Source organism: Pelobates fuscus, chromosome 2 (assembly GCF_036172605.1).
Source record: "Pelobates fuscus isolate aPelFus1 chromosome 2, aPelFus1.pri, whole genome shotgun sequence".
Lineage (NCBI taxonomy): Eukaryota > Metazoa > Chordata > Amphibia > Anura > Pelobatidae > Pelobates > Pelobates fuscus.
Window position 1 is genome coordinate 414,403,839 of NC_086318.1, and position 23,689 is coordinate 414,427,527.

At 40.2% G+C, this 23,689-nt stretch overlaps 1 protein-coding gene across 8 annotated transcripts in view; it reads right to left on the minus strand.

Moving 5' to 3' along the window:
* Positions 1-23,689, minus strand: part of CCDC88A (coiled-coil domain containing 88A) — a 196,135-nt gene that overhangs the window by 6,494 nt on the left and 165,952 nt on the right. For 4 of the 8 annotated variants that reach the window (XM_063443986.1, XM_063443988.1, XM_063443991.1 and 1 more), the window contains exons 26-31: positions 21,191-21,274; positions 19,650-19,853; positions 17,153-17,224; positions 14,635-14,715; positions 3,895-4,172; positions 406-841 (exon numbers count right to left, since the gene is read on the minus strand). In XM_063443986.1, coding sequence (XP_063300056.1) covers positions 406-841; positions 3,895-4,172; positions 14,635-14,715; positions 17,153-17,224; positions 19,650-19,853; positions 21,191-21,274 — 1,155 coding nt within the window. The remainder of the gene's footprint in view (positions 1-405; positions 842-3,894; positions 4,173-14,634; positions 14,716-17,152; positions 17,225-19,649; positions 19,854-21,190; positions 21,275-23,689) is intronic. The other 4 variants (XM_063443987.1, XM_063443990.1, XM_063443993.1 and 1 more) reach the window with 4 other exon arrangements.

Here is a 23,689-nt window from a genome sequence, read left to right on the forward strand (position 1 = left end):
GACAATTAAGACCACTCATGTCACAATTCGCAATGTTGCTCTTTGACATGAGATACTCGGAGGTTGGCTGTTGAGAAGAAACCACAGAGAAGACACACTGTCTATCTCCAGGTGGCCCACTGATGCTACTCACCAAATCCGTGTTCAGTGAAAGATATGGGTAGGACATGCATGGTGAAGTGTAGGATACTATATTAGTCCCTTCTGATACGTTAACAGGGTGTGTAAGTGTTGATGCAACACCAGAATGAGTCTGGCCAGCAGTACCTTCACAGAACGCAACTGATACACACCCTGGACAGTCCTGCGGGTCTCTGATATGTTTACAATTAAGAGAAATGCATTTGCTGGCAAAGGGAATGGTAATCTGAAAATTAGGAGACTGTTCAACAACACAGTACTCACTCAATAAGGATGGGGCATCCTCTGTTGTTGGTGATGGGTCAACTGATATTGGTGACCTATTGTCTTTGGATAAAAAATCATGAATGCTTGTTCTCCGAGTTGTCCCTTCAGCTGTAGAGATAACACTGCTTGCACGGGGTAAGGTTGCATAGGGATTGGAATCTTTTGTTTGCTTTTGAGTCGATCCAGCCCCATGTGTGAGTGCATAATGTTCATCCGAGGATTGTGTATTGACTGTGGGTGGGAATGTGAATCGAGTGTCCTCTGCCTTGCGAGGGTTAGGTCGCACGCATTGCTCTGGTTTACCAGTCTTTCTTTCACCTAGCGAAATGCCAGGAGACAGCTGTGTGGGAGATTGGAATCCTGCCGATTCCGCAGAGCCAGACAGACTCCTCATAACTTCATCCAGAAGGTTTTCCTGGCTCCCAGACCGGATCTAGAGTGTAACAAAATCAGCAGAATGGAACAGGTGTTTAACAAACACATTTTGGAAACTGGCTGAGACAATAAAATTGCAGTGTAGATCTGAGAACACTATTAAAAATATTCAGTACTAATCTCCAAAATATTATTTGCCACAAAATTGAAGCTATTTGAATAAAAACAAAAACAAACAGCAAAGATAAAAACAACATTTTTTCATATTTATTTGTTTTGTGCTATTACTGTATTCACCTTCAGCAGCCCATGCATTTTTGGGAGTTGACCACAGCATTTAACATTTCAGGCTAAAATAGCAAAACGTAATTTCCATCGCAGTTACTTTTGCCTACAGTTTGCAATTACCTAGAGACATTCTAGCTTCAAGTGGGATTTGTTTGCACGGTTTATGGTAAAATCTAGGACATGAAAGCGGAGTTGGATAAATTATCTCAGTTTTCTGATTTGATAATTCTGCTATTCTGAAGATAACACATTAAAATTATATTAAATCACGAGTCTGGACTTAGATTCTAATTCACAGCAATATTCCACCTGTAACAGATATTCACATTGGTCTAATCAGAATCTGTGGTCTGGAAATGGATTCAGGTGGTATCAACATCCTCGCATCGTATTGTCCTTCAGTTAATATTTCTGTATAAGCTTTTCAAATGATTTACCTATAGAAGTCACAATTAATATCTATGTGAATTTTTTTTATATAAATCATTTGAATAAACCCCAAAATTTAAATACTTAATGGAGGCACAGTAATTTAAATGGATAGTAATTTCATAATTGGCAGCTCTGTTGCATATAAACTGACCTTCTCCTAATTTTTGGACCCCCAACTTTATATATAACAATAAATATATTGTTTTACTCCCAAATCACCTCCCCTTACCTATAACTTTGCTCTTGGGTGGATACTATGTGGAAGCTAGTCCCCTCCCCATTTAGTTTAAAAGCCCCCACTCATGGGCTACTATGTCTCCCCCAGTTATTTTATTAGGTGCCCTGCCACTTCTATTTTAAAATATTACATGGAGGGAGTCATTAGCCAGTAACTCCCCCCTCCTTGTAACTAAAATTAATTACCAAAAGAACAAATTCCACGGATTAAATTTGATCAAACAAGCAATTTGTTTTTCATTTTATTTATTGTAATTTGTATTCGTTCATTCGTCTTTTGGACGAATGGCCAAAATTTGTCCGAAAACGAATGTGCAAGTCTACATCAGTAGAAATGACGTATGAAGATTGTGGCAAAAGTAACCTAGCCACTGGGTTTTGGAGAGGCCTGCTTGCCAGCCTCTTGCCCTGTGACTATGGCCCCTGGGGTGTATTGCCTTTTAAAAACACTATTTGTGCATATTGGACTTAGCGCAATGCCCCTTATTGTGGCGGCGGCCATCTTAAATTGTCCAGCAGTGTTTTGTCGTCGAGTGTATGGAACTGTTTTGGGCATGGGACATTGTGCACGGTGGGGCAAAAATAAGACTTCTAGGAAATTCCTGAACCCCTGAACCGATCTGGGTGATTTTTGGATATGTTGTTCACCCAGATCGGGGCTATCGGGGGATGTGACTGTTGTATTTTGGGATACTTTTTGGGGTTTGTAAAAATGTATTTTTTTTTCTGCTTAGAGTTAATTGAGTTAGTCCATTGTCTTCGTTAATTCTATCACAGGCAGAGGGGAGGGATTGTGTACACTGTATGGGAGTGACTCAATGTAAAACTGTTTTTATTGGCTTGTTGTTCCTGTGTCCTGTGCTCCACAAGGTCCACCTGGGTGGTTACCTTGTGGGGAAAACTGTTTAAAAGACAATAAACCCTCAAATCTGCTGAGTTCCTGTTTTACCTTCAACATAGAGCCTCGTCTCATGTGTGGGGGAAAAGGCTGCATCTACACTGGGGGATTGCTATACTCTGTATACTCCCCTGGCTATAATCACTAAGCTCTTTTAAGAGCCTGTTCCTGCTACTCTCTCTTGGAGGAGAGGTTCACCCACTGGAACCTGGAGCCTTGTCGTAGGTCCAGGGTGGGTAGAGGACGGCGAGTTTCCAGCCAACCTGCAGCGCTTCGTGGGATCTGCAGTGCTTATGGTGTCTGGTGCGGTGCTGATGGTCCTTGGTAAGCACTAGGAACATCGATTGACGGAGGTTCCGTCACAAAGATCTCGCAAGGCAATGCAGGTAGGACAGGCAGAGAGGTAAGCATTATGGGAGAGGTTTTTGTGACAAAGGAAGTGACGTTTACTTAAGCTCCACCCTTTTTGTCACATTTGTCAAGCGTAGGAGCGTCAGAGCCACTTTGGTATAACTGTATGTGCATCCAGGTATGTATACATTCCTATATCAGGGATCAACAATCAACTTATTTTCTACAAGCCTGCCTTTAAAGTTAATTTCTATGGCAAACATCAGCGCATACATCCTACCTCCACAAATTACGAACACAGTATTAGACAATCGCTACGTGTGATGATATGGTGCAAATTGCAGGATGCTTGCTACCTGCACACTCCATATTTGTAGAGTTTACTTCAATGACAAAGACACAGCATCACAAGCAGTTGGGGTTTTAAGGAACACATACTAGGGCTAAAGTTCCACTTGCCAACGGCAAGTGGGTAAGTGGAAAAATCTGTGCCTGGTCTATATTCTTGACCACTGTCGTTTGAAGGCTGATCATCTGAACCATTAATCTCTTAAGTTAACATTGTCTGCAGACAGATTTAAACATCTATTCTTCTGCTTCGTAACAGTTAATAGATTTTTGTTTTAAATCTGTTAGTACACTACGCGTTCCACCATGTTTAGTTTTCTATAGAAACTGCATTGTTGTTACTGACCCCATCTCTGCTCTAGCCTAGCGGGCTTATAGTTGAATATTCATACAGCTCCAACATACTGCACTGGCTAAATGTAAATGTTTTTTCAGAATGCTAACATCTGTTAAGCCTGTTTAATCACACTATTTGCAATTTTATGTTTAGAACGGAAGAAAACCGTGCACAATGCTGACACATACACTTTTCTAACAGTGACGTTCAGCATTCTTACCTGACTTACAGTGAGTTTGTTGCTTTCCTCTAAAAACTGCTTAAGAGAGACCATCTCACTTCCTGGAGAACTGAGCCTGTGTTTGGACAGGGTGAGGCTCTCGGGGTTGTCATAGGACTTTAGTTTCAGCATAGGACTAGACACGGCACTCTTTTTTAAGCGATGGCCAAAGTACTGGACTGGACTGTTGCTGTTGGAAAAGACTTCTTGATCGTGATGCAGGTTGAAGTCTCCGCTGTTATGGCTTTGAGACCTAGTCTGGTTTAGTATTGCGCCTGCTGTGAAGAAAATTGCATTATTTTAACATTAAACCGCACACGGAAAACATGCATTTCAAATAATACACAGACAATGTATGTTCAAAGAACATTCTGACACTTTGTTCTAGAATATATTGATGCTCATTCTTCTGGTTATGTAAAACCGTTCACTGATAATTTCTACAACAAAGTAATGTACCCATTATAACACAAACACTTGTTTGGTGGTCAGCCGGTTCCATGATTGTATTGTTGGATAATACGTTATATTAGCACCCTTGTGTTTTATATATTACAGAAAGGATAGCTGCTCACTGACAAACTACCCTTATATCTTTACATTCCCCTTAATCAGTGACATTTTCACCATCATTTAATATTAAGAATCAGTGTGTAAAGGGCACACAACAACAGCATGGGAAGTTATATTCAAAATTCTGAATTTATTTTGTGTAAGAATCATGGATTGAGCCTGGAATTGCGAGTGTACCATTTTAATTTCTTTAAAAAAAAATACATTATTATTATATTATTTATAGAGCGCCGTCAAATTCTGCAGCGCTTTACAATGGGTGGACGAACAGACATGTAGTTGTAACCAGACAAGTTGGACACACAGGAACAGAGGGGTTGAGGGCCCTGCTCAATGAGCTTACATGCTAGAGGGAGTGGGGTAAAATGACACAAAAGGTAAGGATAGTATTAGACTAGTGACAGTTGCAGAAGAGGAATCAGTTGGGAGCTATTAACAGTTTAATTGATACGCTTTTATGAAGAAGTGGGTTTTTAATGATTTTTTGAAGGAGTGGAGACTGGGTGAGTATCTAACGGAGGAGGGAAGCGAGTACATCAAAGTTGTGTTGGGAATTAACAGAATGAAGAATTAACAGTGCAGTCTACCATTTCCCAACACAGCCCTGGAATGTGTATATAAGTATATATGCATTAAAGCAGACATCTGTCAGATCTGGTCTTAAAGAAAAGGTACAGACAGGAGATCCCATAAACGAGGGTTTTTCCTCTATTTGGTAAATCATACCTTCACAAATAAAGAAAAGATCGCAAAATAATAAATGATCAAGAATGATAAACACTGCAATGTGGTTCTGTCTTTAGATTGCTCGGACATTTGTTATCTGCTGCATGATTGGCTGTATTATAAACACATGAGTTTATCTATATATTTATCTTTATATTTAGAATTAGTCTATTTGTTTTGCTTTCTCAGTGGACGTTTATAAAACATATACTAATTTTACTAGTTTTTAATCTATGAAATGTGATAAAAAAGAAACATTAAATTCTGAGCCAGGTATCGGTCTTATTGATCTATATAGATAAAGGTAAACTTGTATTTTGAACAAAACCGTCTAGAAACAAAAGGGAACAGACTGTGTAAGGCTGATTTGCAATGCTTTAAAAGCAAAAAAAAAAAAGCACAAAAAAATACACATTCTTTCTATAAACACATATCTTCTTATTGCTGCAAGTAATTCTATAGGTTGTAGGTTTTAAAGAGACAGCCAGTAAACATCCACCCTTTGTTTGCACTGCAGGTTTGCACAGGGGAGCTAGTCAGAGGTTACCCAGTAGCAGATCATTTTTAGATCCAGATTTATAAATAACGTGTATGTATGTAACCTCAGACGCATTTTACGCCACCTGCTTTTTCCAATCTGTTTACTCTGATCCCAAAAGGATTCGGACAGACATTCAATTTGCACTTGCACTTTTTCCCCATATTTGTGGGGGTGGGGGGTGTGACGAAGTGCCCTTCGCCACTTTGTCCTGGAGAGGCCTGCTTGCCTGCCTCCTCCCCTGCGACTATGGTCCTGGACTATATTGCACTGTAAACCCTGTATTCGGGCATATGGATTTGTATTAGACTGTCTTTTACCCTTTATCTATGCTGTAGGTTTGGACTGCTAATATAACCTAACAGCCAGGGGATTTAGGCGAATATATTGCATGAGAATACCATTACTGGAGAATACAGCCGTTCGTATGATTTCATGCGAATTCTTTGTGCTCTGAATAGGTGGCCGCCATTTCGGGACTTTTACACGTGTTCGCGGCCATCTTGCGTGCGACCAGCGGTGTTTGCCTGTGAACGCATGGAACTGAAATCGGAAGCGCAAACAGGCGAATACCGCTAAGACCTCCAGACATCCAGAACTACGTACGGAAACTACCTAGTTATACTTAACTTAGTATGGGGATTCTAGCGACCACAAAGATGCGAATGGATGGCAAGAATTTCGTCTATTTTACCGTGCGAACGGAGACCGGCCGCAAGGCCAAAACTCATGGAACTATTTTCGGCTAGTTGGTCTGTGCGGTCGGTCAAAACTTTGGAGCTCTGTATCTCCCGAACCATTCATCCGAATGGGCTGATTTTTGGACAGACTGTTCCCCTGAACAAGGGCTATTTGGGGATACCAGATTTAAAGCTGTACCCCCTGTTTTTGGGGTACATCCAGAACTTGAGTAAAATAATGTACGTTTTAATTGGGTTATGTGTTTATCTGAGGGGAGGAGACGTGGGGGTGTTACCATGCATGTGATTGGTCAATTCCATCCTCCCCCTGGGAGTGTCCTGTATGTACCTGATCCTAATAAAAAGCAGGCTGGGTGTTCCAGTCCTGAGACCTCTTCTGACCCTCAATACGTAGCCGTGTCTCGTTATTGGAGGGAACTGCTATATCACACTGGGGATTGCTATGCGATGCATATTCCCCTGAGCTCTTAATCACTTAGCTCTTTTAAGAGCTTGTTCCAGATACGCTCTCCTGGAGGAGAGGTCTTCCCCACACGGTCCTGGAGGACAGAAGCCGATCCAGGGTGGAAGGAAGACGGCGCGGCTCCAGTTAAGCTACGGCGGTTGTGGAGTCTGCGGTGGTTGTGGTGTCGTCTGCAGTGCTTGGAGTCCTCTGAGAGCGCTAGGAGCATCCATCAACGGAGGGTACTCGGTCGGGGTACACGGAGCTCCGTTACATTGGTGGCAGCGGTGGGATGGCGTCCTAGTGCGAGGAGAAGCAGCTCAGAGACACTGGTAACGTTTGGAGTTACAATTGAGGGCAACGCTAGCCATTGGGCAGCGCCCCTGGCTACAACAGGATGGCTTCCCTAGGGCGAGGAACAGCATCCTGGGAACACCCAGCAAAACTGGACTATTGGTATAGTCACGTACAGTTTGACGCTATGCTGAAGCGGCGGTTGGCTGTCTACGGGCCCCTCCTAACAGAGGAAATTGTACCAAGAGTGAGGAGAGAACTGGCGGAGTATCTGCAGATGGAAGCAGAATATCGGGCAGTGAGGGCAAAGTATTCCGTCCCTGCGCCCCAACAACAGCGTGAGTTACAGGGGGCCGAAGGTGCCGTCCTCCCCCCCCAGCAGCAGTGTGTCCTACAGAGAGCAGAGACAGTTGGTCCCTCTCTACAGCAACAGGACCATGGTAAGGGAGTGGAGACAGGCGGTCTCCCTCTCCAGCGGCAGTGTGTACCCCAGGGGGCCGAAGGTGCCATCCTTTCCCCCCAGCAGCAGTGTGTCCTACAGAGAGCAGAGACAGTTGGTCCCTCTCTACAGCAACAGGACAATGGTAAGGGAGTGGAGACAGGCGGTCTCCCTCTCCAGCGGCAGTGTGTACCCCAGGGGGCCGAAGGTGCCGTCCTTCCCCCCCAGCAGCAGTGTGTCCTACAGAGAGCAGAGACAGTTGGTCCCTCTCTACAGCAACAGGACAATGGTAAGGGAATGGAGACAGGCGGTCTCCCTCTCCAGCGGCAGCCTGTGTTTCCGGGAAAGGAGCACAGCACCCCCTCTCCCCAGCGGCAGCTTCCCCTAACAAGGGGAGACACCAATCCCCCAGACGGCACAGATGGGACCGTGGTCTCTGTGCCTGACCTACAGGGATGCTGGACAGCCTTTCCAGATCCCCAACTACCCTCACCGGGACACCCAGAGGAGGGGGTAAGTACAAATTCCCCTCCCCAGCTAACTCCTAGCGTGGCACCAGGGTTAACGGAGGCGATGCTAACCCCTACTGACGTCCATGTTCCCTTGACTACTGAGCCGGACTATGGTCTCAGTACCCCAGCAGAAGAGCTGGCAGCTGGGCAGAGTGCAGTCGGCCTCTGCCCTACCTTTGTCCCTGGTCCAGAGCCTGATGTCTTACAGGCTACCCCAGCAGAAGAGCTGGCATCTGGGCAGAGTGCAGTTGGCCTCTGCCCTTCAAGTACCCTCGGCATGTGGCCTCATTACCACAGCCAAATACCCAGGTGCAGTAACTGTGTGTTGTGGGTGGGCTGTTCCTGTACTTTGATGTTGTGGGGGGGCTACTCGGACATCTGTTTATTGTGGGTTGGTGGATCGACTAACGGAGGCACTGACCGACAGAAGGTCAGGTGCCTGGTTAGTCTTCCCCCCAAAGGGGAGATGTGTGACGAAGTGCCCTTCGCCACTTTGTCCTGGAGAGGCCTGCTTGCCTGCCTCCTCCCCTGCGACTATGGTCCTGGACTATATTGCACTGTAAACCCTGTATTCGGGCATATGGATTTGTATTAGACTGTCTTTTACCCTTTATCTATGCTGTAGGTTTGGACTGCTAATATAACCTAACAGCCAGGGGATTTAGGCGAATATATTGCATGAGAATACCATTACTGGAGAATACAGCCGTTCGTATGATTTCATGCGAATTCTTTGTGCTCTGAATAGGTGGCCGCCATTTCGGGACTTTTACACGTGTTCGCGGCCATCTTGCGTGCGACCAGCGGTGTTTGCCTGTGAACGCATGGAACTGAAATCGGAAGCGCAAACAGGCGAATACCGCTAAGACCTCCAGACATCCAGAACTACGTACGGAAACTACCGAACGACCGGCCGTTCGGTAGTTATACTTAACTTAGTATGGGGATTCTAGCAACCACAAAGATGCGAATGGATGGCAAGAATTTCGTCTATTTTACCGTGCGAACGGAGACCGACCGCAAGGCCAAAACTCATGGAACTATTTTCGGCTAGTTGGTCTGTGCGGTCGGTCAAAACTTTGGAGCTCTGTATCTCCCGAACCATTCATCCGAATGGGCTGATTTTTGGACAGACTGTTCCCCTGAACAAGGGCTATTTGGGGATACCAGATTTAAAGCTGTACCCCCTGTTTTTGGGGTACATCCAGAACTTGAGTAAAATAATGTACGTTTTAATTGGGTTATGTGTTTATCTGAGGGGAGGAGACGTGGGGGTGTTACCATGCATGTGATTGGTCAATTCCATCCTCCCCCTGGGAGTGTCCTGTATGTACCTGATCCTAATAAAAAGCAGGCTGGGTGTTCCAGTCCTGAGACCTCTTCTGACCCTCAATACGTAGCCGTGTCTCGTTATTGGAGGGAACTGCTATATCACACTGGGGATTGCTATGCGATGCATATTCCCCTGAGCTCTTAATCACTTAGCTCTTTTAAGAGCTTGTTCCAGATACGCTCTCCTGGAGGAGAGGTCTTCCCCACACGGTCCTGGAGGACAGAAGCCGATCCAGGGTGGAAGGAAGACGGCGCGGCTCCAGTTAAGCTACGGCGGTTGTGGAGTCTGCGGTGGTTGTGGTGTCGTCTGCAGTGCTTGGAGTCCTCTGAGAGCGCTAGGAGCATCCATCAACGGAGGGTACTCGGTCGGGGTACACGGAGCTCCGTTACAGGGGGCTACGTCGGATCAGTATGTGTGCAAGTTGAAGCATGTATGTTGCTACATTTGATGGTAAGATTTAAGAAACACAAAACAGTTAAAGCAAGAGAGGACAGACATACAAACATATACACCGATCATTCCTGTGCTAAACAAGTTAGCATGTGTCTAATAGTGTGTGACACTTTGTGTATTGTTACAATGCATTTTGGAAGTGTGCGTGTGAATGTTGAAGTCTGCATATCAACGTACAAACTGTTACTGTAAGTATTAAGGAATTTGAAGGGGATGGGGTGAGGGGGGGGGAATACATTTTTAATGTTAGTGTAGTATAGAGATTAGAACTATGTTTAGTGTGTTAGGGTAATGTAGCGGTTTATGTATTTCTGAATTTGTCCCAGTGCTGTCTGAGAGTAGTGGGAGATACAGTCACAGGCAGCAGTTATTGCAGCTGCCATCAGTAAAATGTCAGCAGGTATGTTTGTCCCCCGAGATTAGGGCACCCCCAGCCTATAGAGGGAAAAAGCCAGATATACATAAACCTCTGCTTCTTCAAACAGGCTGTGCAATTAGAAAGAAGATTTTAAAAAAATAATAATAATAATGTTAATTCAATCATTGTACATAGAAGAAAAAAAAAAATGAATGCATTGTCGCATGAAATCAGTTCAAATTTTTTTTTCTTTCTTTGTTAGGTGTTACAGATTAGGATCTATGAAAAGCGCCACCCTGTGGTCAAAGTGGTTACTGTTCTGGAGCGAGCTGCAAAATGTTATCTATTAGGAAGGGATGATTACTTTACGACAAGCTGTAAATGTGCACATAATACTAAACTCATTGTGGTGAACTGGGGGAGACTTTTAATTGTGTTATTAAAAGAAGTTGCTGCAAAGTTTGAAACAAAAGCACTTTCCATGTAAACCACTGAATGGTTATATTTGGTTTCCGTGGCGTTCTTACGACACTTAGAACCTTGTCCAACTTTTCTGTTTGTGGCCTTTTTATGAACCCCCCCCCCCATACTGCAAGCTACTTTAATTTTTGTTTAAACTGCAGCTTCCGTGGACAATCCAGCCTTGGCATTCCACGTGTCAGTGTCCGTGTTGTAAATGATGTCAGAAATCTAGGGTGGTCTGCTTGGTTTAGGCTACAATTAGTTTAATGACAAATTGTTTAACCAGATCCATCATGGGTATAAGTCACGCATCTATCAAAATCTAACAAAGTCAATATAAGATGAAGGGAACAAGAAGGATCTGATAGGGAAAGACCAACATCATTGATATAGGCTGAAATTTTATGTTTCTGTAGCCACTGAAAAATCTATTATATTCAGGAAATCACAAATGGTCTGCAGCAGTGCATCCAATGAAAGGACAAACAAAAGGGAGGCATAATGGACAACCTTGCCTAATTCCACAAAAAAAATATATTATTAGTTATTGGGTATCATACTTGTAGTCACAACTCGTTCAAAGCCAACTTTATAAAGCTTATCCAGCCAATAAAAAAGTGGTATAAACACCTAAAATACCAAGAGAAGGTAGAGGCACAACTACTCCAGAATGCCAATCACCTTCTCTTTGAAAAAATGTACTGCTTCTCATTATGTAAACAAACAAACAATCTGCTGCCAAGGGCATCCTATAACTCCGAGAAAGCCATTTCAAATCAGTATTATGTCTTGCATTCTCAAATGCCTGTCTAGTTAGAATTAAACCGATCTGATCCGGATGGGCTAAAACACAGAGATCTATTAAAAATCTTCAAGTCGGGGGCGGGGCCGGCCCGCCATGCTGACCGGTCGCATGCAGGACAGGCTCCGGAGGAATCCGGCCTGTTAAGCCAAAATTTGCAACCCTGACACTCAACATGAGCCCACAGAAAACTCACACGGTGGTGGAAGAGGCGGTGGACCCCGAGATCGGGATCTTTGAGTCCCCTGAGGGAAGCACGAAGCTTCGAGAGCTGCGGCCTACTCGGGGGGAGAGCAGGGTGGACGGCCGCCGCCCTGCCTCCCTCCCTAACTGACACACACCGGCTTTTTGAGGAGCTTGCCGGTCCCCCCACGTGGGCCGGGGGAGATCATCCCGGCCCCCACCACGGAAAGCTCCAGATGAGTGGAGAATAGGTGGCTCTAGACCCCCAAGGCCTACCTTACAAGATGGCGGCAACGGCAAGCTACGCACCATCATGCCATCCACCGCGAATAACGACCGCAAAGCAAGCTAGGCGGGACATGTCGGATACAGAATGTGAACGCCGCTTGCAGTCCTCGCAGCGACATCGCGGCCCATGCTCACAACAAGCGTGGAGGGCTGGTCCGGGCAGATGTAGAGGGGCTTCAGCTGCAATACCCATGGAACCCAGGTATCCTGCCAGCCTAACAAAGAGTCCACCAACCAGGGAACCTTACTCTGCCCATGCATGGCGTCAAAGGAAAGGAAAATGGGACCTTGCCTCTGGCACGGTGCCTGCCTAACACGTCCAACTCCAACACCTGCCGAGTACCTATTTTGACACATGTGACTTTCATCTAACGTCTAGAACAACTTACTACTAAATACATCAGCAGAGGGGACTATGCCACGTAAATATCAAACTGCCCTGTATTACCTAGTTAGCCTGTTACTTAAGGACGATCACACTGTTTAAATAACGCTCACTATGATATAACTGACCTAGCCTGTTAATAAAAAAAGAAAAAAAAAATGTGCATGTTTCTTATATGCCCCGCATGTTAAGCAGGAAGAAATGCCTGAGGATTGCTATTGGGGCACCTCAAGCCTGCTTGTACTATTATTATGCACCGCAAAAAAAAAAAAAAAAAAAAATCTTCAAGTCAGAATTGAATATAGAGATTGGTTTATAACTTTGCCAAATAAAGGATCTTTTGCCTCTTTAGGAAGAAAAACAATATCAACACTAATTCTGCTTCCAACGTGTCTCCTTCTATTACACAATTAGAAAAGGTATTAATTTGTAGATTTAAGATAAACCTTGAAAAGTTTTAAAATGTATAAATGGGTAAACTTCCTTGGTCACTGGGGCTGCCAAAAAGCTCAGTCTGAGCAGAATCTAACTTTGGGAGGTTCAAACGGTTAAAACACTTTTTATAATTGAATCCACATGAACTGCAGAGGGTACAACACACAAGAGCGAATAATCCGACTGTAAAGAAACCTAAACCCATCATTAATCACGTTAGAATCCGCAGAAAAGAAGCCATCCGGCGCCTAACTTACAACATTTGGCAAGCTTAAGATCTAGACAATAATTTAAAAGGGTATCTCCCAGGCGTATCGGACCCCTTTACTTGTTCCCAGTTTTTTCGCCTTTGTAAAATGGGAAGAGTCAGATAAAAGTAAATCTCTTTACTGTCAAACTTTAAGATCGAGCTTCTGTCTTTCTGTATAGTTTTTCTTTTTTTTTTTTAGAATTGTTGTACTGCAACTAGATAATACACTTCCCTCAAAGTTGTAAAGATCTGTGCAACGGATTAATGAACGGTTGATTCTCATAAAGCCCTGGTACTAAAGATTTGGACAGGCTCATAACAGTGTCACCTAATGTGCCAGGACCAACCTTTTCAAACAGAATTTTAATCCTCACATTGTTAGAACGTGTTCGATTAGACTCACTGTTAACTCTAAAGCCACAACTCGTTGCAGCATTAAATCAGAGCAGTAAAGTCCGCCTTAAATGCCTTAGCTACTTTAGAATAACTATTTAGATATCTTCCTTAGGTGCCAGATTATCAACAAAGGACTGATGATCTGGAGATCAGGAAGGTCTAGGGCAGGCATAGACAACCTTCGGCACTCCAGTTGTTTTGGACTACACCTCCCATTATCCTTTGCAAGCATTATGAGTGTAAGAGCATTATGGGGGATGTAGTCCACAACACCTCAGAGGTTGCCTATCCCTGGTCTAGGGAATATTTCCACAATCACCATTTTAATCCGCGTTTAGATCCTTCCGACCGTGTGGAAGAGCGAAGCCACAGACGAGTCATTATATTTGTTTTTCTTTGTAGATTTTATCGTGCACAGCTGGTAGGGTAGATCCAAGGTAAGTACCCATTCATATTGAGAAATATAGAACAGAGCAAGTTACATCCATCCCAATTGGCATCAAAACGCTCTTCCGCAAATACATATTCAACTATGAGAACCAAAAAGTAAAATAAAAAAAAAGGGAAAAAACTCAAAAAACCTACACCAAAGATGAAAAGGGTATATATACCCTTCAATATAAACATGTACCAGCTGCTGCAAATCTAGCATTATAGGACATTACATTATTTATATAAAAAACAAGGAATATATAAAGGTTGAAGGTCTATTGTGGAAATGACTTTACTAGACAGATCAATCATGGTTAATTTCAACAAATATTCTTTTCAACTAACTTTGGCTTCTTCCTTTTATTTTGTTTGATTGGATTGAGAATCTTCTACGTATATATCAGTGCTAACTGAGAATTCGAACGCCAACTAATAATTTCAAAACATTTTATGTCCATGAATATCCTCAGCATATTTTAAGGTTGTAGCCCAAAAAATATCAATCAATTTATTGATTTTTGCCCTTTTTTCTTAATGATTGGACACAGAGAAGTACAGTTAAAACATTACTGTAAACAAAATGATAAACACATAAAAAAAAAAAACAACAAAAAAAACAACAACATGTAAACATTTAACACCACCATGGACCTAAATACATTGGTAACATCAAAAACCAAACAAAAATAGTGAAATGAAGAAAATGTAAAAATAAATAATAATATGTCTACAGCGTACCTGTAACTTCATGGATTGAGGCATTATTATTGCTATTACTATATGATGTCCTGCCACTATCAAGGCTGGATGGCCTGGGAGCTGGATGGGAGACAATATAATGAGAGAATGTATGAAGTAAATTGTATCTCTGGTAACAGAATGTTGAGTGAGAAGAGCCATGCAAGATTACACAGGCCCAGCATGCTCTCAGCCAAGATCGGGTGATTCTAGAAATTCTAGGAGGGCAATATGGAAATCAAGCAATAAAGGAGGTGTAGTATAAAAGGAAAGAAAAATCTATAATTGCCATTCTAGTAAATATATTAACGTTTAATGTAAATGTTAATAAAAAAAGTCCAGGGTTTGACAAACAAAACTTTACCACATGCAGAAACAGACTAGGTTAGTGACATATCTGAATTTCACATAGACAGTAAAAAGTTAAACACGCTAAAGCAGTCGTTTAGTTTTTCTTCTTATGGTTTGCAGTTCCTTCTAACCCCCCTCCCCCCCTTGCCACTATTTAGATTTATATTTATTTTGTTCATTGTGCAGTATCTCAATACTTGGGGGCAGACATTTTGCTCTCCTCTGAATATGACATATGCAGTTTCCTGCTTGGTGGGATGCATACGAAGGATTATGCTATTAACTCTGCCAATTGTGATGTTTTATCAACTTGACTGCTATACGTGAGGAGATGTATTCCTATTTTTCATTATGTATTTTATAAAAACGTGAGTTCTTGGGAAAAAAAATAAAGAGAGATTCAGACATCGAAAGCTGTACAGAAGCAAATTAGATAAAGTTTATTTTTGGTAGTAGATCCGGTTTAAGATCCCTCACTCAGAGCCTATAAACCTGTCACTAGATCTGTACAAGGAGATTGGCACCTTTTTTGGTTATGTAGTTAAAGAGTTCAGTACTAATAGACCTATTAAAGGCTATATGCATAACTTTCTTAACAGATCATTTCCATAGATCATCACCTTTATATCGGTGTTGTCCTAATACATCATAAATATCCCATTCATATCTCTGTGGGCTTTTTTTTTATACTACCTATTTATATTTGTCCACAGGCAGACAAATTACTGTGTAACAAGTTATTATTATTAACTGACCGTCATACTGCTCGATGTTAATCGGAATTTACAAAATTCAATGCACATTTCGTTATTATTGTCTTTTAGCAACTGTTTATAGTAACAAAATGTAACCAAGTACGTTAGACAATTTATTTTTAAAGGTAGTATTCGGTTCCCCGAACGGACAATGATGACTATCTTGGCATGTTATAAATCTGATTACAGATCCACAGTATGTGGGCAGCTAGGAGTAAACTGAATCATGTACCGGAATACTTTTCTTGCAGAAAATAATGACATGAAATAAATGAAAATGTAATTAAATATTCCAGAAAACAGTATTCCACATTTTTTTTTCGCGTTATAGTCGCCATTTACTGTTGATGATCCGTATGAGATCACCGTTACCAAAATACAATTTACTCCAACAAGAATTTGAGGATGTCAGTTTGTATGCTGGATTGTAGTAGGAATTTAATCCTTGAAAACTTTATACAAATGTAAGAAAATTAGCATTTATATGCAGCCGGTAATTCAGCAGGGAATAGCAACAAAGTAAAAGATAAATGAAAATATTAAATCATACATCCAATAAAGTTTCATTCCGCATGTCCCACTCCCGATATCTCAAAATCGGGAGAAAAATCAAGCACAAAGCAAAGCATAGCCGTTTATTACGGGGCAATGTGGGTCGTTTTTATTGGCACTTATCCTTCAGAGCGCAGAGCTGATCACATGCAAACAGCACATTCACAGTGTTTTGCAGAACAATTCTTTTATTGGATCATACAAGGTTAAAAAATAAATTCATAAAAAGACAAGCATGCTTATTTTCAAATACTCAGGACTCCTTTTATATGGATTTGAATGGAAGCACTGCACATTTAGACAATTTAATATAGGAGTGTTCAAAACATAGATTCCCTAGTCGTTCTAGAACTTTCATGGTGCATTAAAAGAACATTCTAAACTCCTAAAGCACTTTCTGGAGTGCTTTAGAAGGCGTGTCCCCTCTGTCTTATTTGATAAATGTGCGGATTTCAAGAGAAATTTAAACTTTTTATTATTTATATAGGGCCATCAAATTCTGTAGCGCTGTACAATGGGTATTTATAAATGACTTAAGTTGCACCCTGGTAACGGTCAGGCAGCCAAGAAAGTTTTCATTCCTCACTTGCTTTAAAGGCTTGCTCAGAGCAGAAGTGATGGTTGCTCAGAGACAAACATAGGTTCCAGTGCTTCTCTAGGAGAAACATGTCCAGTGTGTTCTTTAAGAGAAGATCCAGATTGGTTGGGAGATCATGAACAGTAATGGTCTTCCAGAGTGGAGCGTTGATGCAGTGAGAAGACTGCCCTACACAAAGGCAACTAGAACCTATTTTAATGCAGGTTATCAGCATTCCATTAGTTATCATTCAGGGGTGTGCTCTGTACACAGGGGATCTTACCTGGCAGTGTAGTAACAGTATAGGAATCATCGTTCACGCCATGGACACTGACATCTTCGTAGGAAGTCCCATCTATGAAACATTAACCGAACAGATAAATTATTTAACATGACGCATTGCTAAGAGTTATCTGACATAGGGTCTTAATACACCAAGCTACTGTCTGCACCGGGGAATTACAACACTCAGAAATGTTTCTAGCTAATAACACAGAAAGTGGTGTGTGGAGGTTTATGGAAGTTGTAGTACAATAAGCTGGGGGGAGTCCTTATTTTTTTTCCACCTAAACTTATGTAGATGGATCCACTGGGATCTTACATAATCCATAAATGTGCAGTAATATTAAGTTCCTTGACAACTACAGATAATCGCTCGTAGCCTACAACTGCCCTGTGAAACTTTCAATATAAAAAAAGCACTGTACTCTCAAAACCGCAAAAGTAACAAATCTAAACAAAAGTCCTTAAATGCCTTACACGGGACTTACTTTAAAGACATTTCATACAAGCACGTTAACAATCAAACTTGACCTGACATAATAAAAAAAAAAATATATATATATATATATATATATACACTTCTACTAATTGTGTTTTATTTATTGAGATTCTATTTTTTCCTTATGTCCCATTTCCCATTTCATTATTGTTCAATATATTAGAGACTTTAAATTTACTGTATGGTCTTTTCTTCCTCTAATGCAATATTAGAATCATATAAATTAATGTAGAGTACTGAAGTCCTCTTGCTTTTTTTCCATACAATTTATCATTGCTTTGCCATCAATCAAGTTACACATTAGGGAAAGCCAATTAGCTTTTTTTTCTAATCACGACCAGGTTGAGAAGCACTTAAGGTAAAATAGCCCATGTAGTTACACAAAATCATGAAAACTAAAACACAAGTATAGAGAGAATATGACAAACTAAGAAATGAATCCTCTTTAATACACATTCCCTCTGATTTTACGGAATATCCTTTAAATCTGACCCGTGTGTGAACAAATCCCCATAAACAGACATTCTTCAATTAGTATATGACTATATCCTGTTAATTCAATGAAAAATAAAGTTTCTCGTCTAATCTGATGACACTTTTATTAAACAGTCATGCAATGTAATACCCCAAAGTACAGACCCTGTACTAGTTCGCATTCTAAAACCTGATCAGTTCTTATCGCAAGAAACCAGCGTTTGGGATTTACGTAAAATCTGAATCTAATCCTCAGGTAATTCATTTTTTGTTCTATGTCGCATATTCCTTGGATTTACTATATACACTCACAGATCGGCAGACATGCTGATAGGTACAGTTTGTAAGTAATGGTGATTAGATTTTTTTAAAGGGTTTATTTACTAAACAGTGCATTATAGAAAATGTGATTGCAAAGTGCAGGGCAAATTGTTTTGGGGAAAAAAAATCAGTGTATCGGTTATCACATTTTGGCTAATTAAGCAATAATTCTGTCTTTCAGTTTTTATTTTGCTATAATGTGAAAAGTACATTAAGACTCTATGCATTTTATGATTTCTCTGGCTCTGCCCAACTAGCATTCCTTTTCTATACATTTCTACATGTCAACTTCATTTCTAAAGGTGTGACTTTATTATGTTAAGACATTGATGACCTGCACACTTTATAAATGATGTATTGCTTACTGTTACATATATTTGATGTCATCTAAACTTGTTATCCTCTGTTTACAATTCAAACATCTGTCAGAAAAGCAACATTTTCACCTTCCAAAGTTATAGTTTATATATCAAATTACTGTAGCTACAGATATCTTAATGTATGATGCCAAAGATCATACATTTCGTGAGGGTAAGTAAACCCAAATTATGTTTTGTATCATCGCTAGGTTTAATAAGGACAGTTGGCTCCAATGTTGAGATGTGACATTGAACCCAAGTTAGAGGATGGTCTGTTGACTGCAACACATTTTAGTTTCCATAAAAATCAATATAGGATTTAATTCCAATACTGCAATATTGATTCCTCCTAACAGAGGTTTGGCTCTTGGGTTTAAAAGACTATGCATGATGATGAGATATTTGTTCTTTTTAAACATTATACTATTGAGATAACCAAGTCTTAGATACAGAACGATATTTCATCTGGCCCTACACAAAACAACAAAAAACCAAACACAACAACAAAAACAAACACATAAAAAAAAAACACCACCACCACCACCACCACACTGAGTTGTTAAAACTAATCATCCACACAGATGATCTGAGAAGAAAATAAATTCAATTACACATAAAATAATTTTACATTAGATGGTTATTAACATGAAAGATGCTAAATTTTAAAATGCGGTTAATAAGATAAAATAAAAAAATAAAAATATGCAAATCAATAACAAAAAATAATTAAACATCCTGTCCTCCCCAAAAACAAAAAAAAAAAAAACCTAAACAAAAAATTAAAAAAAAGGTGATTATGTACATACGGATCATATCTGAGTTGAAATGAAAGGCACGGCCTATACCTTTACTTTTAGGTATCAGCTTGGGTCTGAATCCCATGGACGGGTTGAGAGTTGAAAAGTTGATAGCGGTTGTGGAGAAGGCCATAGATCCCAAATCATTTCTCCTTTTCCCGGTAGCAACATCATCAGGACCCTCCAGATTCTCAGCACTACCTGTCCACTGTCCACCTGCCAGGACCATGGACTGCACCAGGTCATTCATGGCTGGGATGCAAATGAAAGCAAATGAATCAGCATGACATTCAGCGTCTCTTGTGGCCAGCTTTAGTATTACAGCCATTCAAGCATTAGAAGCCAATTGCAGCACAAATAGCTAGCAGTCACACAAATCCACTTAATTATACAACATGCATTCTTTTGAGAATGATAAGCATGGGTGATCTAGGCCACGCATAAAGTTGCACAGAACATGTGGCTTTTTGCACTCTCTTTTTAAGCTTGCTGTGGAGGAAGGCCATGTTATTCCAGCAGTGATGAGCAGCATAGCTTGCAAACAAGTTATGTTGCTTAAAGATGATGAAATGGTAGGGCATGGTAAAGCTAGCAGACGCATGTTAAACCGTCTGCTACCAAAGAGGAAAGTAACACACTGCTCAGCTATGGGACACAGTCGTCTTTGGTAGCAGGCCAGTTATCTTTTAATTAGCAATGAGAAAGGGGGTCCATGGCCAGTGCAGGTTACTGCAAGAATACAGTGTATTGCACAACACTGAATAAAAAGCTTACACAAAGTCGTAGTGTTAGAAACGGTGCTTCATATATATTATAGCTTCACCATAACAATTCAAAAGCAAAAAAACAAACAAAAAAAAATATTACCCCAACATGAATTAGGCATTGCTGTTTGAAAAAAAAAATCATAAAATTGAAAATAATAAATAACTAAAAAAAATTTAAATAAAAAATTCATAGAAAGCATTAAAGTGAACAAAATAAGTAATTCAAATTTATAAAATCAAAGGTGGGTTTAAAAAAAAAAAAATTAATAAAAAAAAAAATCAAAAACAAATCTGTGTTAATATGTTAATTTACCACATACTGTTGCTTATATTATACCGTTAACAATCATTTTAAATAATGAAAGCAGGACCTAATAACCTCAGGATTTTTCAGCAATAACGGAACTGCAACCACCGCCAATTTCTGGCTCGTCTGGCTGACGTTTATGATAGTTGCAGGTAGGTACAGAAAACCTGCAGCACGACATGGCTGTTCTAGATTACATTTCCCATCAGTCTCAGCCAACCACTGCTTGGGAGTTGTAATCTCATACAGCCTGTCCCTGGTTATTGGCAATTTAATGGCTTACATGTGGTACTTTAGTCTGACTAAGCATCACAGGAAACTTTGTTTGCAGCAGGTGGTCCACGGAGGCCAACCAATCCCCCCACCCTTGCCATGAAGCAGACAAGAGATTCAGAGTCCTTGGAGCAGAGTTTGCACAGAAGGATAAAGAGCGCAGTCAGGGAAAGCTTGTGAAATATTAGTAATGGAAGCTGGTGCGGCTAGTTGAGAAGAACTGAACTGTTTTAAATTCTTACACACGGAGCGGCGGTAGAGAGCCTTCATTTTGTCTTTTTCCTTCGGTCTGTTCCTCATAAAAGGCAGCTTTTTCAGAGCAACCACTTATGTCACAGCATGGGAAGAAAGAAAAAAAATCAAAAACGAGAAGAAACAGGAAAAAAAACAAAAAAACAGGGGAATGGGAAAGAGAAGGGAGAAAAAACACATGGAAGAAGTTAAATGCTGAAACAAAAGACAGAAATGATCATGTCTGATTTTCAGCTAAGCATGCAATCCTAAACAAAGACAGACTGGTACCAGGGTGGATGGACATGGCATGAGATGGACGTCTCACAATGAACAGAGAACACTCGGAATTAAGAGGAGCATCATCAAAAATAAATTAAAAACATGGAAAAAAAATGGAAGATTAAAAAAAATCAAATGACTCTAAATTAGGTGAAATTATTGTTAGAATTGTACAGTTTTAGTGGCACTTGTGATAAAGTGCGTAGTAAAATTAAAGGATTACTAGTAAAACTCCCACAATGAAGCCACTAGTTTGAATGAATATTTCTCTCTATTTATTTTACATTTATTTTTATCTCCAATGGATTTATTTATTTACGCTACATCCCACACTTTTTTTAATTAATTTTTTTAATTTGCAAAATACAAAATTATGGAGAAAAACATTATTTATTCAAGCAGATATACCAAGGTTTACTCACTAGCCCAGAAGACATTGAGAAATGACCAGTACTTGGAAACTTTAACCCAAAAATGCTGAGTTGGAGAATATTTTTTTTATTACAGGTCTTTTGTCTCAGAGCTTGCAAAGTCATTGTTAATTTTCCACAGTCCCTTGTTTGGTGAATAAACATAAATGAACGTTCTATGCATTAAATAACGTTACCATTAGCTCAGATCCTAATTAAGCCCTCTAGTTCCCTATATACATTTCTTAAGAGTTCTTCATCATCTACATTTTTACATCTGCATTTACCTTTTTGGGTAAAAGGTAAAAAATAACTACTTTGTGTCGTACCAACCTTTATGGCCTCCCAGAGTAACTTCTAGTTCACAAACCGGACTCTTGCCCTCTCTTCTGCTACTTTTACAACATGTTGCTTTGTTGGTGTCCCCCCACTCGGCCCTTCCTAAGGTGTTTTTATACCCTACCACCTCTAGACTGTAAGCTCACTTAAACAGGGTCCTCATCGACCTATTGTTCTTGGAACATTTTGTAATTATCTCATTTATTGTTAAATTCCCCCTTTTAAAATATTGTAAAGCGCTACGGAGATGGCGCTGTATAAATGCCAATAATAATAATAACAACAATAATTATCTCCATATTTGCTTGTAGCTCTGAAAATGAAATCAATTCACTGAAAATCATTGCCCCAGCTGCTTCGAGAACTAAATTAAAAGAATAGGCTTTATTTAGTGAACTGTAAACTATCGAAAAGGGATTGGAAAAATGTGCCGTAATGCTTCAACTAATATTGTTGCATAAGCTTTCCAAATAATTTATTATTTTTGGATATACTTTTAAAATTGTTTAACATTATAAAAAATATTTTAACATTGTAATATTTTTATATAGATTATTTGATATTTTAATATGTTGAAAAAAAACAAGTACAGCATTGGTGAAAAATTGTATTTTACTAGGCAGATAAATAAAACACCAGTTATTTGGTAAGCAATGCCTAAAAAATAATGTTGATGGACCCTTATCTAAAACCCCAAAATTCTAATATCTCTATCCTAAACCATATCATAACCTCCTCTCTAACTTTAAATGATAATTGCTCTTTTTGTACCCAGCACCATAATCACTAAAGTATAGTTAAAGCACCCTTCAGATACCCGTACAAGGTATGTGCAACCAGTGGTGTGAAAATAATTAAAATAAATTAATGTAAGCACTGTTTGTGTGTGTGTTTTAAAAAAACCCAAAACAAAACACACATAAAAAAAATGATGCTTACATTAACAGGCTCAGCCTAAAAGCACTGGAACAGTCCAGTTTAGTCAGTTTTTCCACTGGAACAGGTTTGAAAAATGCCTAAATCCTGGACCATTGATGTGTCTAGAGGTCTAATTCCTGATGGATAGGGCAAGTACGATAAGGGTTTATTAAACTTGACACTGCCGTGTAAGCAGACTTTTATTTCAGAGAAAATATCTATCGGTATATGCCCTCTTTAGTGGAATCGGTTTAAATCCAGCTGCATTATTTTGGTTATATATAAAGTCAAAATGTGCCCTTTGACTGTTTTCCTTTTATTTCGGTCTTTATGTACAGGGTCAGCGAAGTCATGTACACCTGTGAGCACACTACGTAACCCAGGAAGCAAACCCTCCCCCAAATGTATGTTGTATCCAGTTTCTCTACATCCTGCAACAGGATATCCACTTTTGGAAACTCCAGACCCTCCAGGTGAAGGCAGAGATTTCATTTCCTATCTACAGGAATAAAGGAATCCATTTCCTACCTATATTTGTGTGTAATTGTGTTTATAAAAGCA